Below are 23115 nucleotides of genomic sequence, written 5' to 3'. Positions count from 1 at the left end.
GGCTGAGGCAGGAGGACCATGAGTTCAAAGCCAACCTCAGCAATTTAGCTAGGCCCTAAGCAAATTAGGGAGATCCTATCTCTAAATAAAGTACAAAAAGGGCTGGAGATGTGACTCAGTGGTCAAGCGCTCCTGAGTTCAATTGCCAGTACCCAACCCTAAAAAAGAGAGGTGTAGCAATTAAATGTGTAACAAGTTGCTAGATATTAACAGGTCTCTCACACACTTATAAAACAACACAAATAGTGTATTAAATTTCTGAAAAAGTGCTCAATTTAGTCATAAGAGAAGTGAACAGTTCTTCCTTCCTTCCTTCCTTCCTTCCTTCCTTCCTTCCTTCCTTCCTTCCTTCCTTCCTTCCTTCCTTCCTTCCTTCCTTCCTGATCACCTGACTGAGTATCTTTAGCTCTTTCCTTCCTTATTCAGTGCCAAAGCCATTATGGAAGTAAGCAAGATAAGCATCCATATAGCAGCCACTGTGGGGTGTTGGAGCCTTGACTCTGACAGAGCAGAGCCAAGCAGAGCCCAAGCAGAGCCTTCTGCAGGATGCTGGAGTCAGCAGGGTGGCAGACATGCCTACATGGGAAGCAGGTGAGAGGTAGTGTGAACATCATCAATAATGGGAGATTTGTCACAACCAGGCAGAATTGATAGAGTGAGTAGATCTACTGAGGTTAATGGGCACATGGTTCCTCACTTAAGCAGGAAGTTATAAATACAGAATGAGAGAAAACTGCAATGAACTCTGTGGCTTATAACTGAACATGTCATAACTTTCCTATGTTCATATATGAATACATGACCCATGTAACTCCACATCATGTACAACCACAAGAATGGGAAGTTATACTCCATGTACGTATTATATTTCAAAACACATTCTACTGTCATATATAACTAAAAAAAGAATTGCAGATGTCAGTGTAATACAGAAACATTATAGGTGTAAAAGGATATACAAGTATACATACACGTCTATCCATCAACCTATCTTATATAATGTGTTCGCTGATCTACACATTTATTCATACATTCTCTAGTTCTTTCCCCTGAGAGGGTCTAAGAACAGTGAAACCCCAATAATAATGAACACACCTAGTGTGCAAATTTTGTCTTCTCAATTCCCTTCACCCCTGAGAAGAATGAAAGTTTCTTAGAGAAAGGTGTGATTACAAGGGTAGGCCAAGAAAGTATAATGTAATCTAGAACATCTTGCTGCGCCATTAATTAGGGAAATGCATAAAGAATGACTGAGATGTATTAAAAAGCCAATTTAAAAGTCCCTTCTGCCCAAATCTGTGACAATTTTAACATCCAAGCAAATAATGAAAATAAAGAACTATAGCCATCAAATAAAATAGGGATTTGTAAGTCTATAACGACATAAGTGAATGGATAAATAAATGAGAAGAAAAGATAGTTTTTCCTTGCAGCAAAATGGCAATTAAATAATTAAAAAGGAAAGATAAAATTAGAAAATCACTATTTGGCAAGTATCAAAGTAATTAATTTAGTCAAGAAACATCAATGGATACTAAAACTAGTGGGTGAAAATTTGATGAAAATGGTCTATTTATGTAGTCTCAAAATATCTCTCAACAAAATAACCACTAATTACAAAGGGGAAAGGAGCATATTTACAAAGAAGAAACCTGGCAGACACCATTTAATTAAGTAATCCAAGTTAACATCATCAGCAACAGAACAAATTGAAATTATGGACCACCTGAGAGGAAGCAGTGAAAACACAACCACATGTCCGTGAATTGCCAGTCAAAAGTGCATAACCTGAATTTAACTATGAGGGAACATCTGACAAGTCCATTCTACAAAATTACCAGAGTTGAGAGAGTCAAGGTCATTAAAGTCAAGAAAATATTGAAATATCTTAAAGAAACATGACAAACAAAAGCATTGAGCCATCCTGGATCCCTGTCCTACCAAGAGCACTATTACCAGAACTGGCAAAACATGAACAGGAGCTGACAATTAGTTGGGAAGTAAGGTGTCAATATTAGCTTCTTGTTTGTACTGTTGTTTACATGGGAGAATGTCCTTGTCTTTAAGAAATATATACTAACCGATGTTAGCATCATAGTCATCCCATGTCAGCAATTTATTCTTAAATCATCTGGAATAAATTTATTTGAACTGTTCTTGGAATTACGCTGTAAGTATTAAATTATTTCCTAAAAAATAGAGAAAATACACAAGATATAATACTGCTTACCTATTTAATTAGAAAAATATAGAAACTTTGCCAGGATGTTCTGTTAGAAAGGCTATGAGGAAACAGGCACCCACACATCTCTGGTGTAAATGCAATCTGGTAAAATCTCAATGGAAAGAAATCTGGCAATATAAGGCTAGCGAAATTATATATGCATTTGTCCTTTAATGTAGCAATTTTTTTTACTTCTTAAAATCTATACCAAACATATTAGAAAAATGTAAAAACATATATGCACAAGGATTTTTATTACAGAAATCTTTGTAATAGTAAAAGACTAAGAAAAAAGTTCAACAGGGCACTGACTGAATTAACAGCAGTTCCTCCACACAAGAGAGTACGATGCTACTGAAATAACGAATGAAGAATATCTACATATGCTGCTATTAAAAGATCCTGGCAACAGTTCAGCATGTAAAGTATCAACAGGAAAAATGGTTCAGTGTTTTCCCTACCCTTGTTTACCTAAAATAATGGCAATATAAGTATATATCCTATTTCATGTGTATTATATCAGCTATTATTTTAATGTGCAATTTGACAACTTTTAAATGTAAGAAAAAGTAAAAAAAAACAGAAATATGGTATTTATCATGACAATTATTATAGAGAATAATGATTTACCAAATTATTTATCAATTTATCAATTATTATAGAGAATGAAAACACAAGATAGAAGAGGGGAAGAAGCTAGACTCTCTTGAATATCATCTTTTGTATGGATTTGACTTTCAAACTCTGAAGATATTTTTTATATTATCCATACATGATAATACAGAAATAAATTTGAAAAGTTAACACTAAAGCAAAATGGGCAAAATGATCCTATCAAGTTTTTGGCATAAATCTGCACACCAAGAACTATTTTGAGTGACTTTAAAGCATAATTTTTTTTTTAAAGTGTATTGTTTGTACATTTCTAATGAGATATCACAAAAGTGGTGAGAAAGACTCTATAAGTATCTTAATTTGTTTTTAGGAATCCTATTGATGCTGAGTGTGTTGGTTTGTTATTCTGAGATTATTATAAATAATAGGATAAAGCAAATGAGCAATTTGTTCCTGTCATTGAGAATAGACACTTTTAATATAGAGGAAAGGGAAACATGGGTACAATTGATAAAAAATAAAAAGTCTGTATTTCTAAACTAGAACTGGAAATGTCAGTTTGAACTTTTATTTTATTTAACTTGCATTTTATTTTTAAAAAATCATTTGCTAAAAATGTCTTCTGAAAGTTTCCACCAACAGTGACTCACCCCATAAAAAATGAGCACTCCTAACACTCTGATTGAGTCTCTAAGCACCATATCTACAGACTTCCTGGAAAAGTGAACCTGTCAAGGTTTGGTCACGAATTGTCCAAATGAGTTTAACAGAACTCTCAATGACTATTGGGGTCATGTCAAAAGAACTCAGGAGCCAATCTAAAGAAGCTCTCAATGGTCAAAGATGGAACAATTTGAGCAAACAGGAATAAGAACTGTAATGGAAGGAAATGTACTAACCATGTCTAACATTACGGAACTAAAAAAATAAAAGCCTTTGGAAGATGTTAGATGATCAGTCCATTATTTTGAAAGCTGGTAAACAGAGAAAAGAATGAGACACTTATCATTTCTTTCTTAAACTGAATCTCAGAGTGATGAAATACTTGAGGAAGAATGTTTTTTCTTACAGAAAAATTCCACCTAATATATGAAAATGGTATAATGTAAGTAAACATTTGCAGTTCCTAATGAAATAATAAATCTAAGTCATGAGCATTTATGTCTGCTAGCACTACAAAAATAAGACAATTAGATATTATGTACTTCCAGTATACAATACCAACCATGGAATATTCTTGCCAATAATTAAAGCCTCTAGGTCTAACTAGTAACATATAATGACATATTTTTGACAAAAATTTTGCAATGCAAAATTAAGATATGGAGGAGGAAATCTGTGAATTGACATACACTTGAGACATAATCAGTTGCAAGATGTGGAAATACTTATTTGGAAAATACATATTCAATATTTTTATTTTAAAACATATTTTCATGTATTTCCAATTGTCTCATATGTACACAAAATAATATATAATATAGTTAGTGATTATATCATTAGGATATAGAAACACACTGATTCAGTTGAGGAAATTTGAATACTACTTACACAAATTGATAGATTTGAACATTGTGGGAGTGTTTAGATGTAATAAAGGAATTACAAAGAGGTCTTTGTATACTAGAGTTACATGCTGAGCTTTCAAATAAAATGATATGATGTCTGGAATAGTTGCAAAATAATCTAGGGTGAAAGAGTTAATAAAACAGCTTTTAAAAAAGGTGTAAGAAGGTGATAATTATTTAATCTGGGTTATAAGAACAGGGGGCCTCATGGTCATATTCTTTTACTGTTGTGTATGCTCAAAGTATTTTATCACTAAAAGTTAGAGCAAAAAAAAAAATGATCAGAATATTTTTTAAATGTGAAAATTCATTTCCAAGCAGGATGGGATAAAAATGACAGGATTTATCTTTCCATTGGAAACAACCAAAAATCATACAAAATATATGAAACAATTGTTTGGGGAGCAGTGAACATGCTCCGGGAGAGCTGTGAAAACCTGCAGAGGCTCCCCCTTCAGTATGTAGCAATCTACTGATCATCATGTGCCTATGAAGGAACTGCCAGACAATGAACAATTAAATATTCAAATTAACATTTGCAACAGCATCAAAAATATGAGCTACTTGAGAATAAATCTGAGAAATAAGATTTATACACTGAAAACGGCCAAACACTGCTGCGAGAACTCAAAGACCTAAATAAAAGGAAAACTATACCACATTTAGAAAGCCAAAGATCCAATTTCATTAATCAATAATTTTGGATATCAAATCAAAATCTCATTTTTCTTTTAAGAAATTAACAAATTGACTCTAGAAGTCATATGAAAAGGATATGTGTCAAAAACATCAAACTAACTCTAAGGAAAAAAACTAGAGGTGAACTATCACCCTATTTCAAGACTTTTTATAAAGGCACATTATGTGGCATTGGTATACAGACAAGCAAATAGATACAAAGGCTAGGATAGGTATCCAGAAACAGATCCTCCTATGTATGGACAACTGATTAGTGACAATGGTGCAAAGGTAATTTACTAGAGAAAAGATAATCTTTTCAACAAGTGGAATTAAGTATGGAACTACCATTTGCAAAACAAAAACTTTAAACAAAAACAAATTTTATAATTAATGGAAAACCTAAACCTAAAAAACTCTAGAAGATAATATGAAAAATCTTGGTGACCTTGAATTAGGCAAGGATGTCTTAGATATGATATCAAAAGTAGGATCCACAAAAGAAAAAAATATTGATGAACTAGACTAATTAGAAATTAAAACATCTTCCCTATGAGAGATACTGCAAGGAGAATGAAAAGATGTCATAGATTTAGAGAAAATACTTGTGAATCATATGTCTGCTATGTAAGACATATGATTGAACAAGATGCTTGACCAAAGAAGATGTCCAGGGTCATTAGTCATTAAGGAAATTCAAACGAAACAACAATGAGATACTTCCACACATGAAAGTGGCTAAGATTTTAAAAACTGACCATATCAAGAATGTGGAGTAACTGGAAATCTCATTCAGTGCTGGTGAGAACATCAAATGGCACAACCATTTTGGAAAGCAATTTGGCAACTTCTTAAATGTTAAATATCTATTTATCACACATCCAGACATTTCACCGGTAGGTATTTTACCACACACACACACAAAAATGAAAATGGATGCCCATATAAAGACCTATATTCAAATGTTCATAGTAGCACTATATGTAATTGCCCAAACTACAAACAACCCAAACATCAACTAGCAGATATACGGATGGACAAACTGGTATATCTATACACTGGAATACTCTCAGGAATAAAAAGGAATGAAATGTTGATATGCATAATAAAATAAACAAATCTCAAAATAATTATAAACATTGATCCCCCCCCAAAAGAAGCCCAAAATATATTATAAAAGGTAAAACTGCATGTCATACCACACCATTTATGTAAAATCCCGAATGGAAGTTAATGTATAATTACAGAAAGCAGAAACGTGCCTGGTTATGGGAAGGGGTTATTATCTTGATGGTGGTCATGGTTTCCCAGTGTATACATATGTCCACATTTGTCAAATTCCACACTATAAATATGTTCAGTATTTGATTTAATTCTATCTCAATGAGGGAGAATTTTTTCCTGAAGTGAAAAGACCTTAAGTTCCTCCTCCCTATAAGCAAATGTACAAGAAAATGCATATGAAGATGGGAGTAGCAGAAACAATCAGAAACACAAATTCAAGTCCTTCTCTGATTCTACATGCACAGCACACAGATCTAAAAAATGGAACTTACCATTTTTCCCACATACAGAGACTGTAATGCTATTATGTGATTCAACTAGATGATGGAGTTTTACAGATTGCTGCAAAGGAAGGGAAAACAGAAAAGGGTTATTTGTTTGAGTACAGGACCCAGGTATTACTCAGTGAGGTGTTAGCCTTCTGCAAAGAGAGAGTACTGTCTTATTGCCAGATGGATATAAAGGACTATAAAGGACTGAGCAACTAAGGAGTCACCTGAAAAGAATCTTCAGCAACAGGAAGTATGTGTTTTTTAGCAAAAAGGAATTTCCCAAGATGCTTTTTTCACCCAGAAGAGTTTTTGAAAACCACAAACATACATACAGTTCTTTAAGTGGGTAAATAGTGCCCCGAACATTTGTCATTTGATACCTGTTTAGACCTGTTTAGCCTGGCATACTAAGCATTACTTCTGCTTTTGGGCTTTTGGGACTTCATATCAGAGTTCCTCATCTATAACTTCATAAGGAGTTGGGTGGTTCCCACTATTTTTTTGTAGAATTTGTCATTCTAATGTATGAACTGTATGGGATGTTGGCAGTGAATCAATAAAAAGAGACAAAAGAAATATATGATGAAATTATACTGAATTAAGGAACTGTTGAATGCAAGACCTCTACCTGATTCTAAGGGTTTAAAGTTCCCATTTACTGTGTTCCTTTTTTAATCATGATTTTGTCCCTAAATCTCCAAGTTTCAAATTATTTACAAATCAGATAAATATGGCTAAAGAATGCTTAACAGAATAGGACAAAGTCCAAGAATGTTCTGCTACTAGTTTATTCTTTTGTTCATTTGTGCATTCACTTAACAAACGTGTATTGAGCAGCCTTTAAATGCCAGGGTCTATTGCTAAGAAATGAGACAGAATGGGAAATAAGAGAGATATGGGTCTTAGCATCAGGGAATTTATAACCTGCTGAGAGAAATACATTTTAATCAAGTAATCACATACATAAATATATAATTACAATCAGCAATAAGGAAAAATAAGGTGCTTTTGGAGAACACATGGCAAAGGGAATCAAGGAGAATCTTGAATGCAAAAAAAGTGACGCCGAAGCTAAGGCATGAGTAGGAGTTGTTTAGTCAAGGGGATGGGGGCGAATCACGGAGGTGGAAAGAAAGGACAAATCTAGATGACATGTCCAAGTGCGCTGTGGCTAGAAAAAAGAACGTGCTTCGGGGAACAGACTCATGGGGCTGGAAGAATTGAGGCAGGAGGTGAATTAAGAGCAAATCAAACTACAAGGACAGGCAAACACACAGGGGCGTCAGTTCACAAGCACAGGAGGAGCAGTGGTCCTCAGAGATTGGTCTGGGACCACCTCGGGGATTTCAAGAACTCACAGGGGGCCAAAAACTTAAAACTATTTTCATAATAACACTGAGATATCTATTGCCTTTTTAAATTTCATTCTTTCGTAAGTGTACAGTGGAGTTTTCCAGAGGCTGAATGATGTGTAATATCACAACAGCTTCAACATAAAAGCAGTTATAAAAAATCCAGATGTCTTCTATCGAGCCAAACATTTAAGAGATTTGGAAAAATGTGAAAGAACATCACTCTTACCACTAAATTATTTCTACTTCAGAAAATAGGCTTATTGTCTTTAAAAATAAAATTTTATGTTAATATATGAGATAATACTACTGCTATTGTAAATGAATTAATAAACACTTTTGAGTTTTAATTTCTAATATGATACATATTTGCAGATACAACCTACAAAAATAAAAACTCCTCAATGATTCTTAAGAATTTAAAGCAGGCGTGATTTTCTCAATAGGACCCTAAAGCTCAGGAAATAAAGACAAGAGTTAATAAATAGGATAGCATCAAATTAAAAAGCTTCGCACATCAAAGGAAACAATTAGGAATGCGAGGAGAAAAATCTTTGTTAGCCACTCTTCTGAGAAAAGATTAATATCTAGAAATATAAAGAACTCAAAAAACTTAACAAAAAACAAAATAACTCAATTAATAAATGGGCAAATGAATGAAACAGACACTTCTCAAATGAAGAAATACAAATGACCAACATTAAAAAAAAATGTTCAGCACCATTAGCAATTAGGGAAATGCAAATCAAAACTACTCTAAGATTTCATTTCACACCTGTCAGATTGGCAGCCATCAAGAATAAAAACAATGACAAATGCTAGAGAGGATGTGGAGAAAAAGAAGCACTTTTTATGCTGCTAGTGGGATGTAAATTAGTACAACCACAATGGAAATCAATATGGAGCTTCCTCAAAAGACTAGGTGTGGAACCACCACACGACCCAGCTATACCACTCCTTGTTACCATACCATAGTGTTACATGCAAACCTATGTTTATAACAGCACAATTCACAATAGCCAAACTATGGAACCAACGTAGGTGTTTTTCAATGGATGAGTGGATAAAGAAAATGTGATACACACAACACAATGGAGTTTTATTTAGCAATGGCAGAAAAATGAATAGAACTTGAGACCAACATGTTTAGTGAAATAAGCCTAACTCAGAAGGTCAAGGGTCATATTTTTCTCTCATATGTGGAAATCAGAGAGGAAAAAGGAAAGGTAGGGCAGGAGGTGGCTCATGCAAATCAAAGGGAGATGACTAGGATGAGAGGAAGTGAGGTGTGGGGAGAAGTGCTGGGGAGTGATACTGGCCAAAGTATCTTGTTAAATTGTGTGCATGTGTGAATGTGTGACAACAAATCCCATGATTATGTATAACTATAATGCACATACAAAAAATGTGGAAAGAGAAATAAAATAAAATTGAAAGTGGAAAAATAAAAAAAGAATGTCAATCTTTCTAGAGACAAAGATTTTTGAGAACTTCTGAGGCAGAGTATTAAGGTTCAGCTGTTTATCATAAGAGGAGCAATGGAAATACTTTGAAGCATTTTGGTGGTGAGAGTGTGGGACTGGTCATGTTCTCTTTGGTGTCTTAAACCATGGCTGAGTTGGCTGCATGGAGAGTGGTTTGGGGAAAGGCAGGGATGGATGCATGGATAGCAGATGAGAGAGATTATCAGACATGTGATAATGGTAAGTGGAACCACAATAGAGGTAGGATGAGGAAAGTGAATGATACCAAGAGACATTTAGAAGGGAAAATCAGTAGGACCTGCCCCATGATTGAGAGGGAGAAAAAATAAAAGCAGATTTCTGGCTTGTGCAACTGAATGGGTCAGTGAGGTACCTCACCAAATATGCTGGGTTTAGAGTAATTTTGGAACGTCGAGGTAAGGATTACAAAGAGGTTGTTGGGAATATGATCCTGGAACTCAAAAGTAGTATTTGGAATTGAGATGTATAAAGATTTGAAAGTCCTTAGCAGTTTTCTTTAGAAATCACTGGTATAGGCAGCTATAAAAACAATAAAGAATCTCTCATATACTCACATGAAAAGAGCCTGAAGACAAAGCAGTAATGATTTTCCAAACTAGCAAGGTAGAAAACAAGATAATTATGCTATCTTGCATAAGAAAGAGCAAGGATCACTTGAGCCTGGAAGTTTGAGGCCTGCCTCAGCCTCCCATTAGCTAGGACTACAGGTGTACAACATCTGGCTCTTAGTTCCTTTTTTATGGCTGATTCTCCCATATCCGGCCTTTAAGAAAATGTGTACCTCAAATTAAATGTTATGTGAAAAAGCATATGGTGTAAAAGATCCACCATCTTTTTCCCTTCCACCTAGTCAATGACTCTTATTAGTGTCTGACATATTCTTTCAATAAAACTTTTAGGCAAAGAATGCAAATGCAAATCCAAACATATGTCTTTTTTTTCTTTCTTTCAAGAAAAATTGCTCTGGGGACTATAACATCAGAAAGAAAAACACCAACAATCCAATAGAAGTTAATAAAGGACGCAAATATTTCACAGTAAAAGATATACAAATAGTTTAAAGTATGAAGAAATTCTCAACTTGTGGTGGAAAGCATGCTATTAAAGCTATAACGTTCTATCACTTATATTGACGAAGATAAGGGAAACAAACACTCCTTTACTATTGGAAGGAGTATAAATTTGTGTTACTTTTTAAGAGGCATTTAAACAACATGTATTGAAATAAAGCATCTAGTTTGTTATAGACTAAGTAATTCCAGTTGCAGAAGTTTTATATCTCTATATTGATATAGATATTTATAAACATATGTACCATATACATGTTTATATGTAATACAAATGACATGTATGTAATATGGATATATATAGATATGTGTATACACATATAGATGTAGAGGTGAGAAAAATACTGTGCAAGAATTCTCATTGCAGCTTTGTTTTAGTAGCAAAAGACTAGAAACAACCTAAGTAGCTATCAATATTAGTCTATTCTAAAGACCATGGTTGATCTAGAGAAAACATATTTGTGCAGATATAAAGATAATCAAGATATATTAGGTTAAAAATGCAAGTGCCAAACACTACATAGTGTACTTCCATTCTGAAAAACAAATTAATGCTGTGCATTTAATATTAAGAAAAGTATATACAACACCTGGCCTCAGTAGACAACTCTTGAAAGGAGAGTTGGACACCAGGAAGTTCCCCCAATGGGAGAGAGTCTTAATTTTCATTCACACTGTTTTGTTCTGTTTGAAAGTTACTTTTATCATGGACTCATATTGCCTCCTATTAAGGAAAACAACTAGCTAATTTTTTTAAAAGATTCCTTTAAAAATTACTACTACTGCGGTGTTCCTCCCAGATACCCCTTCCAGGTCTGAGGCTCTTATTCTCCCAGCGCTGGGAACGTTGGCTCCTGACTGCTCTTGGTAAAGCCTTTCATAAATTGCTCTTGGCCTCAGGAAGTTGTCTCACCAAGGTCACAACCTCTCTCCAGGGAGAGCTGCTTTAAATAATTCCTCGGTGTGGTGTATGAAGACCTGGCACTCTGACTTTGATTCAGGACGATTCTGAAGAAAGATTCTGGTTTCCAGAACTGGAATTAGCTTTGTTGTAAATACATTGCTGTTCAACTTCTCTCCCAGCTTCTCTTCCTCCCTCCTTCTCTCTCTTTCTCCTGTTTTCCTCACTCATTCTTTGAAAATGTTGTTGAAAGCATTTCACAATAAAATTCCCACATGCAAAAATATGCTTTTTTTTTTATTTTAAAACTACCTATGCGCTTTAGGATCATAGTGTCAAACCTTAAGCAGTTTGTTTAAATGGAGATGTGAGGAGAAACCAGGTCAGCATGAGTGTAAAGTGAGAGGAGGGTGAATAATGGCATCGGCAGGCATAAAGAGTCTAGAAGTTTTACAGTAAAAGAAGATGAGACAAGCAACTGCTGAAGATATAAAGAATTGCTTTGTTTGAACTTTATTTTTCAGTTGGAAGAAGCTTGGGAGTGCTAAACACTGATGGGAAGACTCTTGTGGAGACAGAGAAAGGGAGTCATTCATGGGCTACATGAGCACCAGGAAGGTGGGAGAGGACTGTATCTCAGGTGGGGGCAGAAGGCACTTCCTCCACTTCACTGAAAGGACAGAGAAAGCAGGGGCTGGAGAGATGGCTCTTCTGGCAATTGGAGAGTGGGGAGGTGAGCAAATTTCTATTTTAGGCTTCCATTGTCCTGTGATGTGGGATCATCTGCTGAATTAGAGAAAAAGTGGAATATGGAAAACGGGCATTCCAGAAGCCTGAGGAGAGACTTGATTTGAAATCTCAGCTTCAGAGAAGGGGAGAGCACCTTGATCAGAGAGGTATAGAAAGCTTGCCCAGATAAGGCTGTCACCTATGGGTTTGTAGTGTGACCAACTAATCCGTTCTGCGGGACTTTCTTCCAACAGCCCCTAGATCCTCTATCGCAGGCATGAAGAAGCTGGGAGTTGGACTGGAGTTTTACAAATGCTCCAAACATAAAGGGCATGTTCAAATTAAGTTCATAAAAAAACAAACTTCTCCAACCTTCCACCAGGAAAAAATATAACCTGAAAGATTAGGGATTGGGATGTGAGGAAAGAGAAAGGACTAACTTGTTGAGCATTGGCCATTATATAATTCCAAACTTGAACCGGGCAATGACTATTTCATGTTTCTCCTTTTCAAGAAAATTTTAATGAAGCACTAATGCTCCCTTTCTGAGACCACAGGCTTAGTGGGGAAACTCACCTCTCTGAGATCATACACTGTCAGAGCTATGGAAATGATGGACATGATTATGATGGCAACGGCATATTCTTTATAGTCTTCACTAAACCACAGACAGACACTGAAGAGTTGAAATATATAAAATGGATTTAGAACCTGTTGGCAGACATAAAACACGAAGACAAGGGAGATATTTAGGCCTCACACATAGCTATTCATTGACTTGTTTTCATAGTCGTCTCCATGACATAAATCACCCCACATCATATGTCATTCTCCTTATTATATTTAGTCATCAGTCATGTCCCAGACACTGTGCTAAGCAACTTTGTCTGAATTTGCTCCTTTCATTCCCATAATTACCTTATTAACCAGAAGTTATTACTTATCTCCATTGTAAAGATAAAGAAACTGAGCCTTAGGTCTTGAGAAACTTGCCCAAGGTCACACAGCTGTGGTTGTCAAAACTGAAACCCATGCAATCTGACCCCAGAGCACTTGCTTTTAATCACTGCCATGCTTGACAATTTACAAAGTAGTTCCTCCTGTATCATCAGGGTGACCATTACATTAAAGAGTAGATATTATCCTCTCCCATTTACATTCGCATTAAAGAGTAGATATTATCATCTCCCATTTACATTCGCATTAAAGAGTAGATATTATCATTTCCCATTTACATTTAGTGGTCTTCAGAAAGGTGAAGGGTTTGTTCAGGTTGACACAATGAAAACACCTTCTATTGTTCTTCTCTATGACATCGGAGTGGCCACATTTGAAGCCATTAAAAAGTTTACATTCATGGATGAGTTGACCATGTTTTCCCTTATGTAGAGACCTGAGCTGAAAGTGGTAAGCTACAAGGAAGCATCTAGAACACTGGGAGAGAACAGATGTCAACCCCAACAGCTGTGATCCTACTTTGGTTAAAAGCCTTTTGTACCCTTCCTCATATTCCCTCTAGTTGTTCTGTGTCTGTTGAAAACAAGAATTATAATTCTTGCCTCGGGTTAGTGATGAAGCACATAGAACTTTTCCTACCAGTTTGTTTTGCTTTCTTTTATGCTTAAAACATCACTGAAAATATCCAGAAAGGACCTTCAATGTAGTAAGCTATATTTTTAAGGCAAGGAGAAATGGAGGTGGAACACAGGGCAAGACCCTCAGCACTGCTGCATGGTTATGGTGTAAAAGATTATAAGCCCATACAGAACTCAAGAGAAAAAAATTAAACTTGGCAAATGAAGGTCAAGTTCTTCTCTGCCTCTCCCATGTATATTGAGATCGGTAGAACTGAAAAGATAGCTTTTTTCTCCCTATAATTTTGGACATTGAGGAAATTGTATACATTGCCTAAGAAAAGGATTGATACATAGACATATATGTTTATATAGAATTTGTATATATTATATGCACATAATACATATAATTTTGGTTTCACAAAGTTAAAACAGGCTAAGCAGCATCAAATTAAGAAAGGAAAAGAGGAAAGGAAAATCATATTTATCCAGTCATCAATAATAAGTAGACACATGAGCATTGCAGCCTAATATTATACCAGGTAATGTGCAAAAGAGGAACTTGAAGAAAAGGGTAGATGAGAGATATGAGGAAATTATGCCTGACATTTAAAAAAAAAATCTCCCAATTATGGTTACTTATTAACAAGTAACATTCCTGATTGCTTGACCAGAACCAAACTCTTTATTTCCTGTCTAATGCAAAGAGAAAATCCTGGAGAAATTACCTCCTTGATGAGCAGTTTCCAAATAGGTGTGATTTCAACATCAATAGTATTAGGCCCACATATTAGCCTCCTACAGGGAGAGATCACACACAGTTCATTCAGTCACTACAAAGGAAAAGGAAGCTCATTCCCTGCCCATTCAGAAAAGGCCTATTCCATGATCCCTTTCTCACTTCTGGCATCTACATAAGCCTCCCTTATTCTATAACTCTTCCACCAAGCTCAAAATAACAGAAGGCTCCCAAGTGCAAAAATAATAAACATAATTATCTTATTTCTATTGAGCTAGACTTTACCATAGGTCTAAATATTTCTGTAAGTGGCAATTAGGATATTTCCTCTCACGCATTGTCTCATTCAAGTAGTTTCAGGATTAGCATCTTCTCAACTCTGTCTCTCCCTGCAGAAGTGGAGCAGGGAGATCACTAATATAGAATGGTTTTACTTGTAAGGAAATGCTGTCCTTTATTTTCTTACTCTTAGTCAAAAGTTCTGGAAATTCTGTAACACGTTTTAATGTGAATAGAAAGGTCCTGGACTCTCAAAAATAGCTCAACACAAAATTCTTCATCCTAATTGAAGACCCTGAGCTGCACTTCTTTGATCATGTAGAGGAATGGTATTTCACCAGTTATTTTGCTGCTGGAAACACTAACTACTTTTTGTGACTTCCATATAGACACTGGGATCAAATAGCTTTGCTGAATGTATTAGAGTAGTGTTCCTCAAATTTTAATGTAAATACGGATAATCTGTATGATCTCATTAAAATGCAGATTCTCGTTCAATAGGGGTAAGATATGTTCTGAGACTCTGCATTGCTAACAAACTCCCAGGTAATGCCGATGCTGCAAGGCTTTGGTTCTCCTGAAAGTACTAGAAATGGGGCAGGGAGCAGTGTAAGAGACATGGAAACTTAGGCCCATTAAGGCCTTTATGAAGTCCTTCTCCCACTATTACCATTGGGAAACGAGGGCCAAGAGAGAAAATACTTGCTCAAAGACAACAGACTCTTGATATTCCAGTGCCCTTCCTAAACTTTGCTTCTCTGCCTAGTAATTGATCTGGGGTTGCGAAGGTACACATCTTGCATGCCATTTTTCTGATGCTCCATAATTGCTATATAATTTTACTATCATGATATTATATGTATTTCCTGATTACAATCAAAACAGGCTCAGCTCTATTATTATAGTAACCTTGAGAAGCATTATGCAGAATAGAGTGCTAAACCTATAGTTGAAAGTATGGACTCGGTTTTTCCTATATCTCTCCCATCTTGTGACCTCCTCCAGATCATTAAACCTCTCTGGGCCTCAGATTTCACATTTGTTATGTGGGGATAATGATGAGCTCTGTTCTGCCTTACAAGGTTGCTTTGAAGATGCATGAGGTAAGGTAGGTGAAAGCATTTAATTTAATACTGCTAAATAGTGTTGCAAGGTTTTCTGACATTAATCAACTAGAGTAACTGCTTACTGAGCTTTTTTTTTTTTTTGACTAAGAGTGCTTTTGAGCTAATACAAACAATAATATGCATGATACCTAATTTCTTGTTCTTCTCTTGTTAGACCTGATCCAAATCTTAGATGTATCTTGGCAGAACTGAGCCAGTCTTCCAACGAGCTAAAATAATAATGAGAAGGTTGCATTTAGCAATAACATTTTGAGATAACATTTTTCTTCTTTGGGTGCACTTGCTAAAACAACTTACCCAATTTTTTGGAACTGTCCTTCTAAGTTATTCCAAACATATCTCATTTTCTGCACTTTTATGCATCTCACCTGCAAGAAAAAAGCACTAAGAAAATCTCTATTTTGTGGATCGGAGAATATGCAGCAACTCAGCGTCTAAAGAAGCATTTATAAAGAAGCAAAGATAGAACCTAAATACTTAACTAAGATTTTATCTTTCCCCAACTGTTCTTATTCTTTCCAGCTACACAAATGGCATTCTTATTAGAAATCATCAATCAACATCTATCATATATGAATAACAAAATCTCATTCTTTACATTCTACTGCCTTATTATACTAAGTAAACAAAATGCATTTCAAAAAAGAACATTAAGCCATATAGTCTGGTATGTGTATGTCAAAGAAATAAAAATATTATAAGTTTAAAAACATTCTTAAAATGTTGTAGAAATATAGAGAGGGCAGATGACAGAGGGTCTATGGAGGAGATGACATCTGAACTGCAGCAGTGAAGGGTTGGAAAGATTTTGCTCGGATGAGAAGTAAAGAGGGAATTTTGGAGACATTGTGCACTATTAGTCGAGTGGGAGGAGGCAGGAGGGTAGGGCTATTCAACTGCAGAATGAAGAATTAAACTGAAAAGATAAACTAAGGCTACATTATGAGCCGTCTTCAATGCTAGAATGAAGCATCTGGAACCTTCTGTACCAGGCAATAGATTTGTGCAGTAACCTATAGAAGAGGCGCTGAAGAAGATTAGGCTGGCAGCAGATACTAAGGGAGAGAGAGGAAGTTAGTGAAAGAAAATATGGTCCAGGAAGTGAGGCTCTGAGGGTGTTAGTAATGGAAAGGAAGGAGGATTAATGCTTATAACAATTGTTCTTTCATACTTCAGAATTGTTTAAGAAACTCTATGTAGGAATCTGAATTTCCATGAACTGGTGACCTCACTAGAGAAAACAGTGGAACTTCCATATCAATAGGAAGCAATGGCTACAACCTCAGGTTCCTCATTGGAAGTTTTGGAGGTGCTTTGAAAATTGCTGCTGCCTGGGTCCCATAGCAAGAGATTCTAATTTAATTTGTCTGCAGCACACCTGGGGCATAAATATGTTTAAATTTCCCCTAGGTAATTTTAATGTACAGCCAAAGCTAAAGAACAGTATTCAAGACTTCCTTTTGTGGCAATTCTGATACTTGTGTCCTTGAGAACTTCAACTAAAATTCCCTGCATCTCAGTTTCTCCATGAATAAATTGAATTGACCGGTCAGAATATGCCTAAGTTCCTCCTCAGTTCCTTTCTCTAAATTCTGTATGTGTGAATGCTATTAGATAAAGTCTAAGACAGAAAAAGGCATATAACTGGTACATAATAAGTGCTCGATACATTTTTATTAAACAAGAAAATGAATGCTCTGTTAAACCACACCTCAACTAGAACTAGAGTTTAAATTTCTAAGTTCTAAGACCTAGGTTACCTCACATGAATGGTAATCCTACTCAGTAAGTACAAAAACACACATATTTAATTAAGAGTTACCAAGAGTGTTAGATGCCATATTTTTAAATTTTACAGAATGGATTTATTTCAGTGAGGTTGGTTGCAAAATAAATTATTTCAAAACATACCCTATTGTCACCAGGGATAATACCTAATACGTTCCTCATAAGCTGCAAATTAAGAGGGGGAAGAGTATTTGAAAGTCAACTTGCTTTCCTTTTTGGTATTCCCTGCAATTTTGAAAATAGTACTACTAATTGCAGCTCCTATTTCTGAGCATGTTATAGCTTATTATTAGTCTTCCTTATTTTTTTATTTTATTTTTATTGTTTTTATTTTTTTGCGGTGCTAGGGATTGAACCCAGGGCCTTGTGCATGCTAAGCAAGCACTCTACCAACTGAGCTATATCCCCAGTCCTAGTCTTCCCTATTATTCTTATTATAAGGCAGACCATATTTTCAGTTTTGCTTTGCACCTAAAGTTCATTGTGATTATGTCACTCACAAGGCTTGAATCTTAGCTCCAGCCCATGTGGCTTCAAAATTCAGGCTTGTGAAGGATAAAAGACTTAAGTTAGTTTCAAAATAAAATCTAAAAATTCCTTAATTTCGGGGTCCAAGATATATAGAATGAGAGTTGGCTACTTTTTAAATTCCATATATTTGAAAATCTGTATTAAAAAATTTTTAAAGGACAAACTGGTGGAATTTGAGGACCCCTGCCTCAGTTAGAGAACCTGCATCAAGAGGCTGTGAAACCACAGACTGAGAAATTTGTAAACCAGACACGAAACTTCTGCAGATAAAGGCAGCAACAATAAGGAACAGAGGTTCCTGGTGAGTTCTACCTCAGGTGAGAAAATGAATTCCATTTTCCACTCTCTGCCTAGAGTTATCTGCTTCCCTCATCACCCTCAGAACTTCTGGAAGCTAGTAATGAATGTTTAGTGCAACGTTTGCAAGGGGTAAATTTATTTGCCATTTCCTGGAACTTCAAACTAGGAAACAGTAACCAGGAAATTAAGTATCTTCTGTGGGGTGAATTTCACTTTTCTGCTCAGTAATCTGGAAAATTTCCTCTTCCCAGGATTCTCCCTCTTCATTTCTTGTTGGAATAAGTATGAGTGTACCCCTGTCAGGTGAAGCACTGGATTTCGGTTTTTCATGCAATCCTACAAAATGGTCCTTAGAGTCTCCTCTTAAGCTGCATTTGAAAACCTAACGTTGTTCTTTATCACGGTCTCCACACAGCCCATTAAAGTCTCCATATTCCCGTAAATGGTTGCATCTTGGGATTGTTGCTTTTATTGTCACTCCCATCTGTGTCTTCATGGCTGAGCCTGTGACATCTTCTCTAACTTTGGTAAAAGTTTTAAATCTTACTAGAAATCTAGTTCATTGTAATTCAGAGATCACCTTAATATCCATTTTCACATTTAGGATCACAACAACTCTGAGAAACAGGCAGAGAAAGGAATTTGACTCTCATTATATAAATAAGCAACTCAAGCCTCAGGGATGCAGTAACCAGCCAAACGCTCCTGTTCTAGGCTGATAAATGAAGACATCTTGCTGGCATATTGAAACTTCATATTTCAAGAACTCTGTCCTTCCTCACATTGTTTGTTTATTTGAGAACAGTTTTCTTTTTACTTATTTATTAATACAGCTAAACATGCTATAATTTCAGGGTAATAAAACTCTGAGGACACGTTCCCAGCATTGATCTGGGACGCCAAGGACTTCTCCAGGTGAATGGCCACCTAAGGGGAGGCAATCTGTCCTTTGGGGGTGCCTGATCTCTTTTGGTTTTGTTTATTTTAGCAGTCAAGACAACTGAGTGGTAACAATTAGCAATAGAGAGACTTCATTATTTAAAAAATTAACCTCGAGCTCATAAAACTAAACAGCCAGGTGGATATAAATATAAAACATTCTTCTAAAATGCATTTTAAATATGAATGTTAGCTAGTCATAACTGAAGCAAAAAGGGAGTAACCCATGTCCCTTTGAATGACACAATTAAAAATAAGGTCATTTCGCAGACATGAAAAAACTCCTTGGAATATTCCTGAATGATTATCTTTACTGCAAGATTAACCTTGCTATATACCTTATCAAACAGGGACTGATCCTATTAAGAACTGACATGTATTGAGCATCCACTATGTACCTGGCACTATATTAATCTTTGTATTCCTTAACTTACTGAATTTTATCAACTAATATTAGAGACAGGCATCATTATTGTTTTATAGATGAGAAACCTGAGATTCAACAGAGTTAAGAAATGTATACAAGGTTGCATTGTGTAGAGGATGGAGATCAGATTTGAACTGAGCTCTGTCTGGCTTCAAGGTGCATGACCTTTACAAGGGCCTATCCTGTCAATTGAGAGTTAGTACAGTGAGGGACCTGAATTTAACCTTATATATGAGAAGAGGGAAGTTTAAATTTCTCCAGCATCAACCATAGCCATAACTTTACTTACCTTTAGGTCTGGCTTTCTGATGGCTCTATTTATGATATACTCCTCATCTGTAATGAGAGGGTGGTCAGGAGTAAGACCAAACGTGCTGCTTAATGTTGACAGGTGGATCCACGCTACCTTTTTCGAAGAGTAAGTTTGGAATTCATCCTGCAGAAATAGACATCAACCCCACCGTGATGTTAAGAGAAGTCATCAGTCTAAAATTCAATCTGAAAAACATCCTTTTACTATAAGTCTGTAAGTTTATGGAGTTAGTGAACACTTTTGGAAAGATTCTATGCCTTTGAAAGATGGTAGACATAGACTCAGGAGGAGAGAAAGGTTTGCCATGTTTTTAAGGAATCTGGATATGAATAGGAGGCACTGACACAGGTGGAGGCCCAGGCGTCAGGAGGCACATGCTCAGTTAGGAGCTACTTTCCTCCATTGCCTTCCTGTCCACAGGGCTTCAGCCACAGGCAGAATTTCACAGGAATGAAAACAAGCATTCCATGAGTTTCTGTGGATCTCCAAATGTGAGCAAATTAAATCAATTAAATCATCCCCACCTTTCTAGGTTTGTCTCAAAGTCTACCTCTTTCAGGATGGCTCCTTTATTACCTGCCCACCAGGAGGAAAACAAAAAAATGTCACTATGCCAACTCCAAATGATTTTAACCATCCCTTTCTTGTGTTCCTAATTATTTTCTGCTTGTATTCTTCTGGTCCTTTCAGATCGCCTTGAAAGTGGGACCATGCTTTATTGTTCTTTATCTCCTCCTCAGTGTGGAGCTGGAGACCTGCTTCATGAGAGTACAAAAAACAAATGAAAAAGACTGACTGCCTGAATGAATGCGCCCAGAGGTAACTGTGGCAATGTTAGCACGGGCAGGACCCAAGAAGGTCCCTTCTTGCAGAACCCTAATTGAAACCATTTCCTTTTGCAGTTCCCTGGTGACTTCATCACAGAATAAAGTTAGAAGAGCAGCACCGGATTAACAGATACCACAATGGTCCTTAGAGACCAATGTGATAATGACAGTAATTATTATCTGAATGGGTAAAGGCTAAACATAAAACCAACTTGGATGTCTGATAAACCTGAGGAACTAAGCAGGATGACAAAGGAAATCAAGCCCAGGAAGTCAATGCTGGGGAATGTAGATCAGAGCAGGGAACTACTTCTACTGCCCTTTTTTCCTTGAAGACTATCTGATCTGACTACAAAAAGTGGAGAGGAGAAAGCACAGGGATTGTCCTAAACCTCCTCTATGGATCCTCCTCAGGAGTGTCCACCTCTGCACCTTTGCTCCTGCTGCTTTCTTAGCTTCGAATATACTACTCTCTCCCTTCCTGAGGCCTGACACAGCCACATCCTGGACATCCTTCAGAGTCCGGCCCAAAGACCTTCCTTATCTCTCTGGGCCTTCCCTCCTCTACACCATCAGTGAACTCGCAGTCTGCCCTTTGTCTGTCCACCTTGTCACTCGTCTTGGGCTCTGGGTAGGGACTGTGTCTGATGCTTGTCTGTGCTCTAACCAGGTGGAGCACAGATTCTGAGAGGGAAAGAGAAAGATGACGATCAGGCAGGGAGGGAGAGAGGGAGAGAGAGATAGATAGATTTGGGGGAGCAAAGCAAAGGAACAGGGGAGAGAAGAGGAGAGGAAGGGGAAACTAACTAATGAGAAATTTGAAAGTTAACAAATTTTAAAAAACTAATGAAATTGTCTATTACCCTGTGTGAGGTGAAAGACCACTAAATCAAACCAAATCAAATTTGCTATAGAGAGCCTAAGAGTGACTGCAGAGAGCTAAATTTCCAATAACTGAGCCACTAAACTAGTGGCTTTCAGGTATGGTACAGTTAGCAACCAACTCTCTAGAACACACCTTGACATAGTTTGTGTTACATAGCTCTGCCTTTGACCTCATCGAAGGGGTTTTGCTATGAGAAGAACTTCAAGTTTCTAACGACAACAGTAATAAAAATATTTAGCACTCACTACCTTACAGACACACAGTGCTACCTATGTACTATTTCATTTAATGCTTAAAAGCCCAATGAGATAATTACCTCAATTATCCTCCCATTTTATAGGTGAGTAAATGAAAATACACTTGACAAGTATTAGAGCAGGAATTTAACAGTCCACTATACCCCTGCTGGCCCCCTCCATATTACCCCCCATCCTACAGTTTGCTTTAAAAAAAAATGAATGTTACTTTATACATTTAACCTGAACTAAGACTTCCAAATAATGAAGTCTCAATTTAAAAACTTGATAAGAAAACACATAATTTGTTGGTAAATGAGAATGAGGCAGGAGGATGGCAAGTTCAAAGCCAGCCTCAGCAAAAACAAGGTGCTAAGCAACTCACTGAGACCCTGTCTCTAGATCCATACAAAATAGGGCTGGGGATGTGACTCAGTGGTCCAGTGCCCCTGAGTCCAATCCCTGATACCTCCCTCACCTTCTGCAAGAAAAGACCAGAGACCTGTAGCCACCAAGTGAGGACAAGTGAGAAGACAGCTATTCTTAATCCTTTTATGTGAATTAAGATACTATCAATGAGTACATTTCATATGATTACTTAGCAGTTTCTATAAACTTTTTCTATCTATTATCTTATTTTAGATTCATGATTCTTCAAAGTCAGTATCATCTCCATTGTGTAGATGAGAAAACTGACCATGAACAGGGCTAAGAATTATTTGATCCAGTCTGATATTGGTAGTTGGGTAAAACTGGGACCTGATTCCAGGTCTTCCCAGTCCAAATTTTGACTCCCTTCTCTTTATTTCAACAAGTTGTCCCATGGTATTTGTGACTTGTGTGTGGGAAATCACCTTGAATTCTGTACTATGTAAGAAACAACATCCAGTTTCTCACAATTTCTGCTCTCTTGGCAGCACAGAATCTGATTCACAAAATCAGGTTGTCACCCTC

At 36.5% G+C, this 23115-nt stretch overlaps 1 protein-coding gene across 5 annotated transcripts in view; it reads right to left on the bottom strand.

Annotated features, from left to right (window-relative positions):
* ATP13A4 (ATPase 13A4) overlaps positions 1-23115 on the bottom strand; it is a 130366-nt gene that overhangs the window by 56526 nt on the left and 50725 nt on the right. For all 5 annotated transcript variants that reach the window (XR_013766502.1, XM_079155748.1, XM_079155750.1 and 2 more), the window contains 6 exons: positions 20189-20335; positions 16212-16282; positions 16043-16123; positions 14498-14567; positions 12772-12906; positions 6642-6711 (listed from right to left, as the gene is read on the bottom strand). Coding sequence is in view for 4 of the 5 variants with exons in the window: in XM_079155748.1 (XP_079011874.1) it covers positions 6642-6711; positions 12772-12906; positions 14498-14567; positions 16043-16123; positions 16212-16282; positions 20189-20335 (574 nt within the window). In the remaining variant the exon portion in view is untranslated. The remainder of the gene's footprint in view (positions 1-6641; positions 6712-12771; positions 12907-14497; positions 14568-16042; positions 16124-16211; positions 16283-20188; positions 20336-23115) is intronic.

This window comes from Sciurus vulgaris (genome assembly GCF_902686455.1).
Source record: "Sciurus vulgaris genome assembly, chromosome: 10".
Taxonomy (NCBI): domain Eukaryota; kingdom Metazoa; phylum Chordata; class Mammalia; order Rodentia; family Sciuridae; genus Sciurus; species Sciurus vulgaris.
The sequence above is the reverse complement of the archived record's forward strand: the minus strand, read 5'-3'. Positions and strand labels throughout refer to the sequence as shown.